Source organism: Caenorhabditis remanei, chromosome X, assembly GCF_010183535.1.
Source record: "Caenorhabditis remanei strain PX506 chromosome X, whole genome shotgun sequence".
NCBI classification, from domain to species: Eukaryota; Metazoa; Nematoda; class Chromadorea; order Rhabditida; family Rhabditidae; genus Caenorhabditis; species Caenorhabditis remanei.
In genome coordinates, this window is record NC_071333.1 from 1210133 (window position 1) to 1222925 (window position 12793).

At 37.3% G+C, this 12793-nt stretch overlaps 2 protein-coding genes across 2 annotated transcripts; both read right to left on the bottom strand.

Annotated features, from left to right (window-relative positions):
- Positions 1-485: 485 nt before the first annotated feature.
- GCK72_022302 (uncharacterized protein) lies at positions 486-2680 on the bottom strand (the record flags this gene model as incomplete). The annotated part of the gene is made up of 12 exons (XM_053734745.1): positions 486-603; positions 654-823; positions 882-1076; positions 1121-1210; positions 1260-1355; positions 1581-1722; positions 1766-1896; positions 1942-2038; positions 2083-2261; positions 2312-2401; positions 2486-2578; positions 2627-2680. 12 exons carry the CDS (start codon positions 2678-2680, stop codon positions 486-488), a joined length of 1455 nt encoding a protein of 484 aa, XP_053578311.1.
- Positions 2681-3171: 491 nt separating this feature from the next.
- On the bottom strand, positions 3172-6724 carry GCK72_022303 (uncharacterized protein; the record flags this gene model as incomplete). The annotated part of the gene is made up of 15 exons (XM_053734746.1): positions 3172-3246; positions 3460-3657; positions 3704-3787; positions 4068-4157; positions 4206-4292; positions 4343-4450; positions 4497-4598; positions 4649-4750; positions 4795-4893; positions 4939-5094; positions 5143-5316; positions 5359-5461; positions 5512-5742; positions 5813-5880; positions 6572-6724. 15 exons carry the CDS (start codon positions 6722-6724, stop codon positions 3172-3174), a joined length of 1830 nt encoding a protein of 609 aa, XP_053578312.1.
- Positions 6725-12793: the final 6069 nt, after the last annotated feature.

Below are 12793 nucleotides of genomic sequence, written 5' to 3' on the forward strand. Positions count from 1 at the left end.
GACAAACTGCAGCGGTTAGTAGATGAGGACAAGTGACTACAATTATAGCAAAATAAAACAGGCAAACATTGAAAAAAGTATTTTTAATGTTAATTAAAGTACGTTTTTTTCAGTAAAATAAAAGTTTCATAAAACATAGCGATCCCTTTAAAATTGAGACAAAACCTAAATAGTGTTCAGGATTTTCCAGTGATACAGTAGCTTAGGGAACAAAAACTGCAGTGGTTAGTAGATAGGGACAAGTGACTACAAAAATAGCAAAACGAGAAATGTAAAAACCAAAAAAGTTGCTTTCTTTAAAAGTTAGTTAGAACGAGCTTTGGTCAGTAAAAGAAAAGTCTCATAAAGCATAGCGATCCCTAAAAATATTGCGATTAAACCGATAATAAAATAGACAAGTGATCTGCCTCGAGTTTCTTTATGTAGTTGATTACTGTCGCTGTAAATTAGAAAGGTTTTTTCAAAGAATATCATTTTTTGAAAACTTACGACGCGCATTTCTCATTATGAGAAATGTTTCGGTTTTCTGATTTGGTGTCACTCGCTTTTCCACCTCTCTTGCGTACAATGTTTTTAGAATCCAATGATTTGGCGGAAGGAATTCTGGAAATAAAGAGTCGAACAAGTTTTTTTTTCAACTCTATAACGCTTACCGCTCTATTCCAGCTCCAATTTCTCCAGTTGTTTCTAATTTCTGGATTTTTTTCATTTCCTCTGCTAGTTTATTGTACTCTTTCATCACATCTTTTGCTATCTCAATAAATGCGTTTATGGCCATCTCCCTATTTTCTCCGGGCATAGTTAGTTGGTCGATCAAACTTTTCTGAAAATAAGTTGTGTTACTTATGATATTCATCAAAGTATTTATCATGTCAACTCACTTTTTGGATTATATAAACGTCTGACTTTTTGGTATCCTTATTTCCTTTGCTTTCGTAGGCTGCTTGAATGGAAACACCCTTTCCCGATTCATTCTTTTGATTGAATTGCATAGGATGTGGAGCAGAGATAACATCAACCTCATTTTTTCTAGACTGTTCTCGGGTTGCACTGTTTTCATCATTTGGTACAGACATCTAGATTAATTAATCATTTTGAAAGTTTTATGATGTGAACTCACTCCTTGGCTGCATTTGGATTCAGCACCGATTGGATTGGTAACTGCAATGGTTTTGTTCGGAGCGACGCTACGGTTAGCAAATGGGATTGGCTGGAATATAATTTTTGTGGATTATGACAAACATTTTATTGAAACTCACTTTTGGAACTGAGTTATTGTTTGATTGCGCAACTTTACTACCCCAAGTGCCAGAGTTAGGTTCCAGATTTTGCTTCATGCGATCGAAATGAAAAATCTAAAATTAAAGTGGTGTGTTGAACTGAATAAAACTACAAACTCACTCCATTCGATCTGAGGCCGCTTGTGTATGGAAAGCGTTGATTGTTTTGGCGTTCATTATCAAAACCATTTCGAAATTTGAGTCTACAGGCTTCATTGGTTCTCTGTGAAAACGTCTCTGTTGGAAAAGTTCAATAACTTGAAAAAAATGCTATTAAACTTGAAAAATGCTGAAACTCACTTGATCAAAATCATCAACTTTTTTAGATGCTTTCATATCTTGTCCATCATATATTGGAGTCGAACTCTCCACATACCACCAACACAACCCTCTTCCTATTACACTAATATTTTTCCTCGTATAGTAAAGAGTAGCATAGATGCTGTAAATTATGATAACATAGTTAAAAAAAATAGTAAACTAACCATGAAACCGGGGGTTGAGTGTCATAATGCTTTTTACCAACTTTAACTTGGCCCAGCAACTCGTGTATATAATATTTATAGCAGTCCGTCCTATCGTAGTAGAAGCTATGAAGCATCAACTCACCTTTCACCTGAAAACAGTTTTTATTCATCCAGGTCTCAGAGATCAGACTCACAGCAATCACTTTGTTCTTCAAGGTGTCACGTTCCCATCCTGCACTCCAACCAGTTTCAACAATACTCAAAATGTTTTTCACTCCTTCATTTTCTTCTCTGAAAATGACACAATTTCAAATATTTTCTAATAATCTACTCACGGCACAACAAATTTAACCCATGCTGGAATGGGTAAATTTCTTTGGTAATCTATGCCATAACACTTGTTTTTTGTCCAAATCAAACCATAGTTGTGATATCGGTGTGGTTCCTTATAAAGCTTGACGATTAAACCGATTTCGGTTGGTGCTTCGAAACTTTCTTGGTTTCCGTAGCATTGCTGTAATTTAAACAAAGTTTTTATTATTGCAAAACATTTTATTCACTAACGGTTTTATTATCGTTGTTTGAATCAGAGAGCATCTGGTTCAAGCGGTTACTCTCAACCTGCGGAATCCCCAAGTTGCTATTGGTATGTTGCTGAAAAAATCCAATTTTTGAGTGAATCCTACACCTCAATTCCACCTCCCTTATCTTTTAAAAACATTTTCACCAGATACTCACCAAGTTTCTTTCAGCTTGCAGGATAGGTGATTCCACGGGGACTATTACTGACGACAAATCCTTATCCGAGTTACCGGATTCCGTTTTTGGTGGCTGAAATTTAATAAACTCTATTTTAACACCTCACTTTTTTCAACTCACTTCTTCTTTTTCATCTTGTTGCGGCGGAAGATCTTCTTTCTCAATTTTCGACATGATTTTTGTGAAACCCTTTGAAAATTGTTGAGAATTAAGGAAGAAGTTAGGACGATTCAATAAGGAAGGTGAATAAAATATGAAACGGTCTTGGTTAACCGATAACATGGGAGCAAAATATGACATTAGCTAATCGATATTAAATTTGTTTTTCTTAACATACCAAACTGGAAAGAGAGAATTGTTAGGAAACAAGTTTGTTAAAAATAACAAATAAAACGGGTTTTGAAAAATTGAGTAGTAGATGAATAGGGATTGAAAATAACTCATCAAGTAATTACAAAAATTCGGGCATTGGAAAACCGGAAACTGCCACAAAAACCGGAAACTGCCACAGGTAATGATGAACGTTACACAAAAATAGAGATTGGTTCTAGGATAGGTTAAGATAGGTAGAAAAAGTTCTAACAGAAGAAGAAGTACATCAATGTAGCAACAAATATGAAGAGAGAAGAGAAAATTAGGACCAAGTCTTCGTTCCATCCGAACAATTATCTGTGTACATCTTGGTGTCCGTTTCCAGACGGTGTGCAGTTTCTTTTGTTGGAAGACGTAACATCAGTTTTCTGAAAAGAAAAACGAGTTTCTATCAGTGAATTTCCTATAACATCACAATTCATTATGCTCAAATCCCCTTTCTAGCTGAAATTTGTGACAAGCGTTTTTACTAACTCAGAATTTGTCACCTGTGGGACTATTACTACAGTTAAAACAGTGCAAACCACACGGTTTTTTGACTAACTCAACTCAAACTTTTAAATTATGCAAAAAAAACTGACCGGTTCCTTTCGAAGAGCGGCTTTAACAGTTTCGAATAATTCCTTGCGAATTTTATCCTCCTCACATATGGATTCATAAGATTTCACATGAGCACTGTTTCCCTCAGCATCTTTTTTGGCTGCACGATCCTCAATTTTTTGAGTTAGTTGAGCAGAGTTTGGTTTGACTGGTTCCATGGTTCCGGAGTTGGACGGAGTCTGTAATAAATTTTCTTTATTGGGGTTGTTATAGATAGAAACTCACTCCTTGGGCGGAGCTGGAAACCGCTAAACTCGGGATGTGCTGGGAAGTGGAATGACGCGAAGATGGCAAGTTCCAGTAATCGAACTGAAAAAAAATCGACTTGTTCTTCAAATTAAAGGGGTATTAAGGTCAACTCTAATTTTTTCATAGAATAATGTATGTGTGTCTGTGAAATCATATTTATATCGAAAAACTTTTTATGTGGTCTGAAACCCGATGAGAGCAATTGCAGGTGAGATTGGACAGTTTGCTGGCCTAGAAATCAATTTTCTTCGTAAACATGAACTCACTGACACTCATTCGTTATTCTAGGAAAAATTCAGAGTTGACCTTAGTACACCTTTAAATAAATATGGAAACTCACTCCTCGGTTAGTCTCCGCGTGGTTTTGTTCATTCCGGTACATACTGGAACTTCCCTCCCGGTGATAGTTCCGTCGACCAAAAAAGCTGACCTTAAGAAAATAAAACAAAATTTTAACCAAAAGCTATTCTTCACTCACTCCATTTCCTTTATTTCTAGCGATTTGATCTAATTGGTGACTTTGTTGGATGTTGGGTCCGTTTTGTCCTCCTCCACTCGAGCTTTCCTGAAAAACCAGTTTTACTCAAATACTCATAAAGAGAATGAATCACTCACTCCCCTCGGAATCTCCTCCAACTCAAAATTTCTTCTTTGAGCTCTTTGGTATCCATTTTCGACAGGGAACTCTTCTCTGCTCATGCGATCGTTGAATCCGAAGATTCGCTGGAACGCGTGTACTGTATATCAATAAAATTATTCTGAAACTCACTTCTCGGTTCCATTTTTCTTCTCGATCAACTCTTTGATGATTTCTCTCTCGATCGCTGTTCTCCTGTCTTCCCCGACCGTTGTTAGACCGAGACATTCTATTCTGTAACACAAACTGAGTAGAAAAATGTCTTGCTTCTACCAGAAACCTACCGGCATTCTTTCTAATAGTGGATCAAAAACGAAGATTCCAACTGGAGCTATATCCTCCCATTTGACATCGTCATGATCACTATCGGAGTCGGATTCCGAAGGCTGAAAAATAACAAACTAATGTTTATCACATCTCACCAATTTACTTTTCTTGTTTTTGGTTTGCTTCTTCTGCCCGGCATTTGACTTGATCCATCGTCTGGCTGGTACGTGCTGGAGTTTAACACCGACGGACGTTGCAGCTCCTTAAATTGAGATTGTTTTTGAACTATTATTATCTAATAACTTACTCCCATTCTTTGAGTTGGTGGCCGTATCGAATTTGGGTCTTCATAACTCTCATACACGAACCATTTGCATTCTAGATTCATCTCCAATCGACACCAAGCTGCACCAGTTTGGAAATCGCTTGTTGCCGCAAACACGCTTCTTCCGTAGCTTTTGCGCTGAAAATAATTGTTACTAAAGCTGCTTTTATTTCAAAACTATCTAACCAGACTAAATGGCACTCGGAGTTTAACGTTTTCTGTCGACGTAATGTCAATCCTGCAGCATTCTCTTAAACCTCTCATTATTTCACGTGCACTCTGCTTGTAGTGGAAAACTAGTTGGAATTGATTGTTATGAAATCTCCATTTTCTTGTTTGCGGGAGGCGTTTGGTGATTTGCTGAATACCTATTGTTCAATTTTTTCTCAATTTTCAACTCACTGTGATAAAGCTCCTCATTCTCCGAAATTCTTGTACGAAGTCCTTATAAAGGAAAACTATTTCCATTCCTTGAGCGACATTCCAGTTTATGTTCCCTTCATTTCTGAAACTTATATTTGCAAAGAAAATTCAAATTTTGAGCAAGGCACTCACTTCTCCAACATTGCAAATTCTCCATTGTCAAACCGAAATACTACAAAGTACTCCTCGAGAACTAGACATACAATGCCAATAGCAGTTCGAACAATATCGATGAGAGCTGGTCGGCGAGGTTGATCAGGAGGAGTGTATTTCGGAATCAAGTTCAAATCATAACGGTTCCTGGACGAGGGTCTAGACAAGGAGCTGTCTGGAGTAGTCTCGCCTCGAGATCGACTTGATGCTCTGAACAATTTACAATTTTGTTTTTCTAAAAAAATTCTTCTGAATCTTTTAAAAAGTACTAAAATCTTACCGAGAACCTCTTCTCGAGTTCGGCGCGTCACTGCCACCATCGCTGTCTTCTGACTCCATATTAGGGAACTGAAAATTTTTGGAATGAGTTGTTTTTGAATCAATTCTGAAAATTACCTTTTCATTCCTTTCCATTGTTATCCGACAAATCAAAATTATCAGCTAACTTGGACTGAAATTATAAGTAAACTTGAAATCATACATTAGAAGCTAAAGAAAAGAAGAGTGCGATATGAAACGGTCTTGGTTAACCGATAATTTCGAAAAGTAAAAAGATGACAGTAAATTTGCTTTAAAATTATTTATATCAAAGAAAACCAATAAGGTATAAGATTCAAGCCTTGTTTAAAAGACAATTGAGGGAGGGGGTTACAGTGGGTGAGAAGTTAAGACTGAACTAGAGAGAGAGAGGTAAGAATCTAACGAAAAAGTTTTCATCATAGACAATAGAAGAAAAAGAAGGCAAAAAAGAAGGAAGGTCTCCTTGTGAATTCCAAACCAACGCTGTTCTCCTGGATTTTGTTCATTTCCAAATCGGATACCAGGTTGCTGAAAACAGTTTATTTGTTTATATCTATTGGATCTCCCCGGACTATTAGATTTCACTAGATCACTGAACCAATTTGTAAAAAAATTCAGGACTTTTTTTTTTACCTCAGCCACTAAATTATACAATTAGGCCCTCAGAAATGTACCTGTTGCTCCAAATAACTAAAAAAAACTGTCTCATCTATCCTTTCTGAATATTTGAATCACTCACATCCTCAACAATATTCCGGTCCTCCTGTTCTTCATCTTCCAAAAGCTCTTCGTTCAAGTTTTCAATATTTTCCTCTTGATGGTCACCATCATCTAGTTCTCCAGCAACATCGTTTTGTAGGACAACATTATTCTGGTTGTTTTCGTTTCTCATATTTTGGTTCTGAAAAACGTATAATTTTATATGTATTAATATTTCATAGTATTAATATTTCCCCCTCCTCTCAATCCCCACTCACTCTTTTTTCATTTTATCTCCGATCTTCCAAGAAAGCTCGGGTTGGTTGCAATGGCGTTGCTGCAATGACTGTCCACCAACAAAAGTATTTCGATCCAGGAATTTGTCGTCCTCTTCTGGCCATGGTGACAGTAACCAACATCCTGAAACAAAGATTTTTTAATAATTGAGTTATTCAGAGACTTACATATCTGTCCAGTCTGGGCAATCATGAATGTTGATCTTCACTGGTCCCAACGTGACATCTTCATAATATCGAAAGTTCTCTTCTTGGAAAATAATTCGATCAATAAATAGACGACCTTCCAACTGTAATAAATCTGTTTCTATTGCCCGCTAGATTTATCTAACTCACTTTCACAGCAGACCGCCAGTTGGGAATTTCCTTTGGAACCCAGGGACCGCAGAGAAAATGACCATCACGTAGAATGCCAATCTGTCGTTTGACTCCTCTATCTTTTTCATTCCTGAAAGTTATTGAGTTAACCGCAGAAACTTATAATGAGTAGCTTACTTGTCTGTGAATTTAATCCAAGCTCCAATATAGAAGCTCTCTCCTTCATAAGAACCATTTGTCTTCAGAAATTCCACCTTACCCGACACTTTGGTAACAACATAACCATAATTCCCTCTGAAAGGCGATGCAGTCCCACAATAAGACCTTTCATCGTTTTCTGGTTACAAAATCGCCTAGAGCTCTGAACTTTTAAATTAAAAGAAAAATTGCGAGAGAAGTATGCAACGGAAGACTGAGCTACCGTAGATGTTCTAACAATTAATAGTACCCAAAAAACAACAAATTTTATTTAGAATTAGAAAAACGTCTGGTAGAATTATATACTACTTTTTAGAAAAAAGAGTATTTTCAACAAAAAATTAGGTTAGTATTAAAAACCAATTAAATACAATAAAACCTGACAAGCGACCAAAATAGATAAAAACAAAAAGGAAAGGAGAGTGCTGAAATTCTGAATTTCCAAAATTTGAGCCATGAATTCCACCAATTTTTTGGGCGTTTCAGCACTGCAAAGCAAAACATCAAAACTTTCCGATGGGATATGATATTTTTGTCAAACTCACGTCATCATCTCATTATCCTCCACTTTTTCGATTTCGGCTCCTGAAAGGGCGGCATGAATGGTCAGCGTTGGTTCTGGAGTAGGTGTGGTTAATGATTCCTCTCCTTCCAACTCCGCATCGGAGGATTTTGATTCAGGAAATTCCTTTCGGATTTTTTCCTCCTGAAATACGAATTTATGAGATCAGTGCATATTTTTGATACAGTTTACCTTTCTTTCATCTTTTTTGACTGCACGATCTTCAATTCTTTTAGTTGGTTGAACTGGTTCCACGACTCTTTGAGTGGTCGCGGAGTTGGACGGAGCCTGTAATAAATTACCACTATTAGGGTTGTTATAGATAAAAACTCACTTCTTGGGCGGAGCTGGAAACCGTGACAGTCAGGTGCTGGTCGTTACGCCAAGATGAGAAGTTATAATGATCAAAAGGAATTGACTGAAAAAATTGACTTATTACCATCCAAATTAAGTAAATAAATATATAAACTCACTCCTTGAATACCGTCCATGGGTTGTTCATTTTGGTGATCGTTTTGTCGGCCAAAAAAGCTGTTCTTAAAAAATAATATAACATTTACACGAAAAGCTATTTATAACTCACTCCATTTCCTCTACGATCGAATTGGTGACCTTGTTGAAGATGGGGTCCGTTTTGAGCTCCTCCGCTCGAGCTTTCCTGAAACCAATATTTTTATTCAGGTATTAATAAAGAGAATAATTGACTCACTCCTCTCGGTAAATCCTCCAACTCAAAATTTCTTCTTTGAGCTCTTCGGTATCCATCGTACAGAGGGGAGTCATCGTTGTTTCCGAGGTTTTGCTGCAACACGTCTATTGTTTATCAGTAAACTCGATCTGAAACTCACATTCACTTTTCTAATCCATTTTTCAATTTGGTTATCCCGTTGATGATTTATCGATCCAGAGTTGCGGCCAGGATTTTCCTTAAATTTTTTTCTTCTACGGTATCAAAAAATTATGTTTCAACTCACTCCTCTTGTTCCATTTCGATTTGTATTTTCTCCATTCCAACAGTGACCTCGATACTGAGAATTGTCCGGAATATAAGTTCCAACTGGGGCAATGTCCGCCCACCTTATTTTCCCCTCGTCATTTTCGGAATTTGATTCCGAAGGCTGAAATAACAAATTAGTTTTTATCAAAGCTCACCAATTTACTTTTCTTGTCTTTGGTTTGCTCCTTCTTCCCGGCAAGCAACTTGAGCCATCGTCGGGATGGTACGTGCTCGAGTTGAACACCGGGGGCCGTTGCACCTTCTTAAATTGATATCGGTTTTCAATTCATCATTATTTTTCAACAACTCACATTTACTCTTGATGGTGTTGACTTCATCGGAGTAGGGGCGGTGGTGGCTTTCTCGAAGTTTTCATCGTATGGCATGTCCAGCAACCAATTACAATGCCCTTCGCTTAATCTCAGCGTACACCATATAGCTCCGGTGATGAAGTGTTCGGCCGATGTGAGTTTGCGGATGCTTATCTGAAATTAACTGTTTCGTAGAATATTTTAAAGCTTTTGAAACCAACCAAACATGCTGGTATCCCTACTGTGTGGTTGTATGTCGATACAACAACACAACTAGATCTATTCTTATTTAATTCCCTCATCATTTCCTCTGGTTTTTGAGTCAGATATTGAACCATTCGAAATTTCTGGCAGTTCACAGCTTCCCATATTGTTGAGTTTTCAACAATTCTTAGAATTTCCTGAATAAGATTTCCGTGAAATGAATTTTAGAATTCAGTACTCACTACAATTTTACTCGCCATTTTCTTGAATGGCACTTCGAAGTTCTGAAATTTGAACTCAAATTGAGTTCCCTGCTTAATTTCCATGTTCTTGGTCATTTCGGTTCTGGAAAAAAGTAAATATGTATACGCCTAATATTGAATTTAATGATTCATTATTAGGAAAAGCTAAAATTAAATAAAACCTACTTCATCAGAAGTGAGCAATCGTTGCTGTTTAACTGAGTAACTAAGAAATAGTCTTCGTAGTCTTGACAGACGATACCCACTGTTGTTAGAACTGTGAGTAGCAAGCTTGGAATCAATGATTCGGGCCAAGCAACTCTGAAATATTTTTGAATTTTTTGGGACTATGTTTGGAACAACTTTTTTCCTTATTAAAATTGAGAATAAAAACTTTTCACTGACTGTGTGATTAACAAATTAAGAACTCACCGAGACCCATTTCTTGCAGCAGGAGAGACGCTGCCGTCGGTGTCAGTGTTGGCTTCGACAGGAGATGCCTGAAAGTTTTGGAATGAGCTGATTGGAAATATGCCTCCGATTAAGAAACGTACGTTTTTTTCTTGATTTTCCATTGTCGTTCAGCGATTCAAAATGACTTTGAATTGAAGCTACTAGAAAAGTTTTAATCATACAATAGAAACGATAGGAAAAAATTATGAGGTATGAAACGGTCTTGGTTAACCGATAAGATTTAGAAAAATATAGGTCAGTAAATTTGTTGAAAAAATTATTCATTTCGCCAAAAGTTAATGAGAAATCAGATTTGGGCCTTGTTTAAAAAAACAATTTGAATGGGAAGAAGGGTTCAAAGCGGGTGAGTAGATTAGACCAAACTAGAAATACAGTCTGACAAAGATGTTTGCCACTAAAGACTGTAAAAGAAAAAGAAGAGCAAAGATGAGGAAGGTTTTCCAGTTAAATCCCAGCCACAGCTGTTCTCCAGGATGTTGTTGATTTCCATTCCGGCTACCAGGTTGCTGAAAGTAGTTAATTTGTTTATTTCTATTGGATCTTCCCCAGGCCTATTAGGTTTCACTAGACCATTAACATTCATCACTTTTTTCGACCTCCATCACTAAATTGTAAAAGGCCCTCATAAATGTACCTGTTGTTTCAAATTTTTGTTGACATCGATGGATGACGGTGCTGCAACATTGGGAAGATCATCTTCTTCTTTATTTTCAACAGACCGTTCCCAATCAAATAACTAAAAAAAAGAACTGTCTTATCTATCTTTTCGGAATATCTGAATCACTTACATCTTCTACAATATTTCCATCCTCCTGTTCTCCATTTTCCAGAAACTCTCCGTTGAGATTTTCAATTCGATTCTCTTCTCGGTCACCATCAATTCTTTCAACAGCTTCATTATTTTGTTGGTGTCTATTCTGTTCGTTCTCGTTTTCCATAATTTCTCCCTGATCAGCAGCCGCTATATTTTGATGCAGGTTCTGAACAAATAACTCTAACAAGGGAAGTCTTTGGAGGCGGCACTTTCAAACAACCTATAAATTAGGTCGTAGGTATTTTCGACCACGGGGAGTCCATTTCTGCAGTCAAAACTTGTTAAATATCTCTTCGAGCTGAATTATGAACTCTCAAATTTTTCAATCGGATAAGTTTTTTAACATCGTATTCCAAATCGACAAGTAGTATACGCTAGATATTCTTATTTTTGCAACATACAAACACAGGTAAGCCGTTGGGGAACACATTTATAGGTTGTTTGAAAGTGGCGCCTCCAAAGACTTACCTTATAAGTTAGTCTGATTATAAATTTGTGAACATTTCGATCCTCACTCACTCTTCTTTCGTTTTCTCTCTGCATCTGAGCTTCCAAAAAAACTGGGCCTGGTTGCAACGGTGTTACAACCACAACTGTCCACCAACAATAAAACTGAGACCCAGGGATTCTTCTTCCTCTTTCCGCCATGGTGACAGCCACCAACAATCTGAAATAAAGCATTTCCAACAATTGGATAGTTATGTAAAATGGCTTCAAGGCTTCCCGATCTGTCCAATCTGGACAATCATGCACATTGATTGCCACCGGGCCCAATGTCCAGTCTTCATAGTAGCGAGTGCTGCCCTCTTGGTGAACAATACGATTGATAAACAGTCGGCCTTCCAGCTGTAATAAATCGGTTCTTATTGCCCGCTTGTTTTTTCTAACTCACTTCAACAGTAGACTCCCAGTTGGGAATGTCCATTCGCACCCAGGGAAAATCAGGATCCCGTATAATGCAAACCTGGCGTTTGATCCCCCTATCTGTTTCGACTCTGAAATTTATTAAGTAAACCGCAGAAACTCGTATGAATAGCTTACAGATCCGTGAATTCAATCCAGTCTCCAAGATAAAAGCTCCCTCTTCCATCATAAGAACTCCAGACCTTCAGGTATTCCTTCTTACCCGATAGTTTGGTAACAACCAAACCGCTTGAAGGGGGGCCTCTTGAAGAGGGACCTCTTGAAGAGGGGCCGTGTAGTCTCACAATCAGTCCTTTCATAGTTTTCTGGTTACAAAATATTTGAGTAAAAAACTCTGAATGACTGGATTAAATCGAGAAATGGGAGGGAAAGATAGAAATAAGCAACGGAAGACTGAGCTACCGTAGATGTTCAAACAATTATTAGTACCCTAAGCAATAAAAATTTTATCAACAGTGAGCGTTTTTTAATAAACAAATCGTATGACGAAAAAAAATGTCTGGTAGAATTAAATAGCGATTATCAGAAAAGGAGTTTCAGTAAGAATTAGGTTAGTGTAAAAAACTAATTACTTAAGAAACACATAAAAAGAAACGCTACAAGAATGGATACAATTAAAAAGAAAAGGAGAGTTGAATCATTGAATTCCACCGACGTTTCAGCACTGAAAAGCAAAAAATCAAAACTTTCCGATAGGATATTTTTGTTCACTCACTTTACAAGGGTGGCAGTGTTGAAATTCTGAGGAGATTGTGTTGATGATTCCTCTTCTTCCAACTTGGTATCAGAGGATTCTGGTTCAGAATATTCTGATTCAGAAGTTTCTGATTCAGAAGCCTGAAAATTTTCAATGTAGCTGCTGAAGGTTCATCAAGGTCGAGCTGAACTTACATCAACTTGTTGTTGGTCCTCTTGAATCACA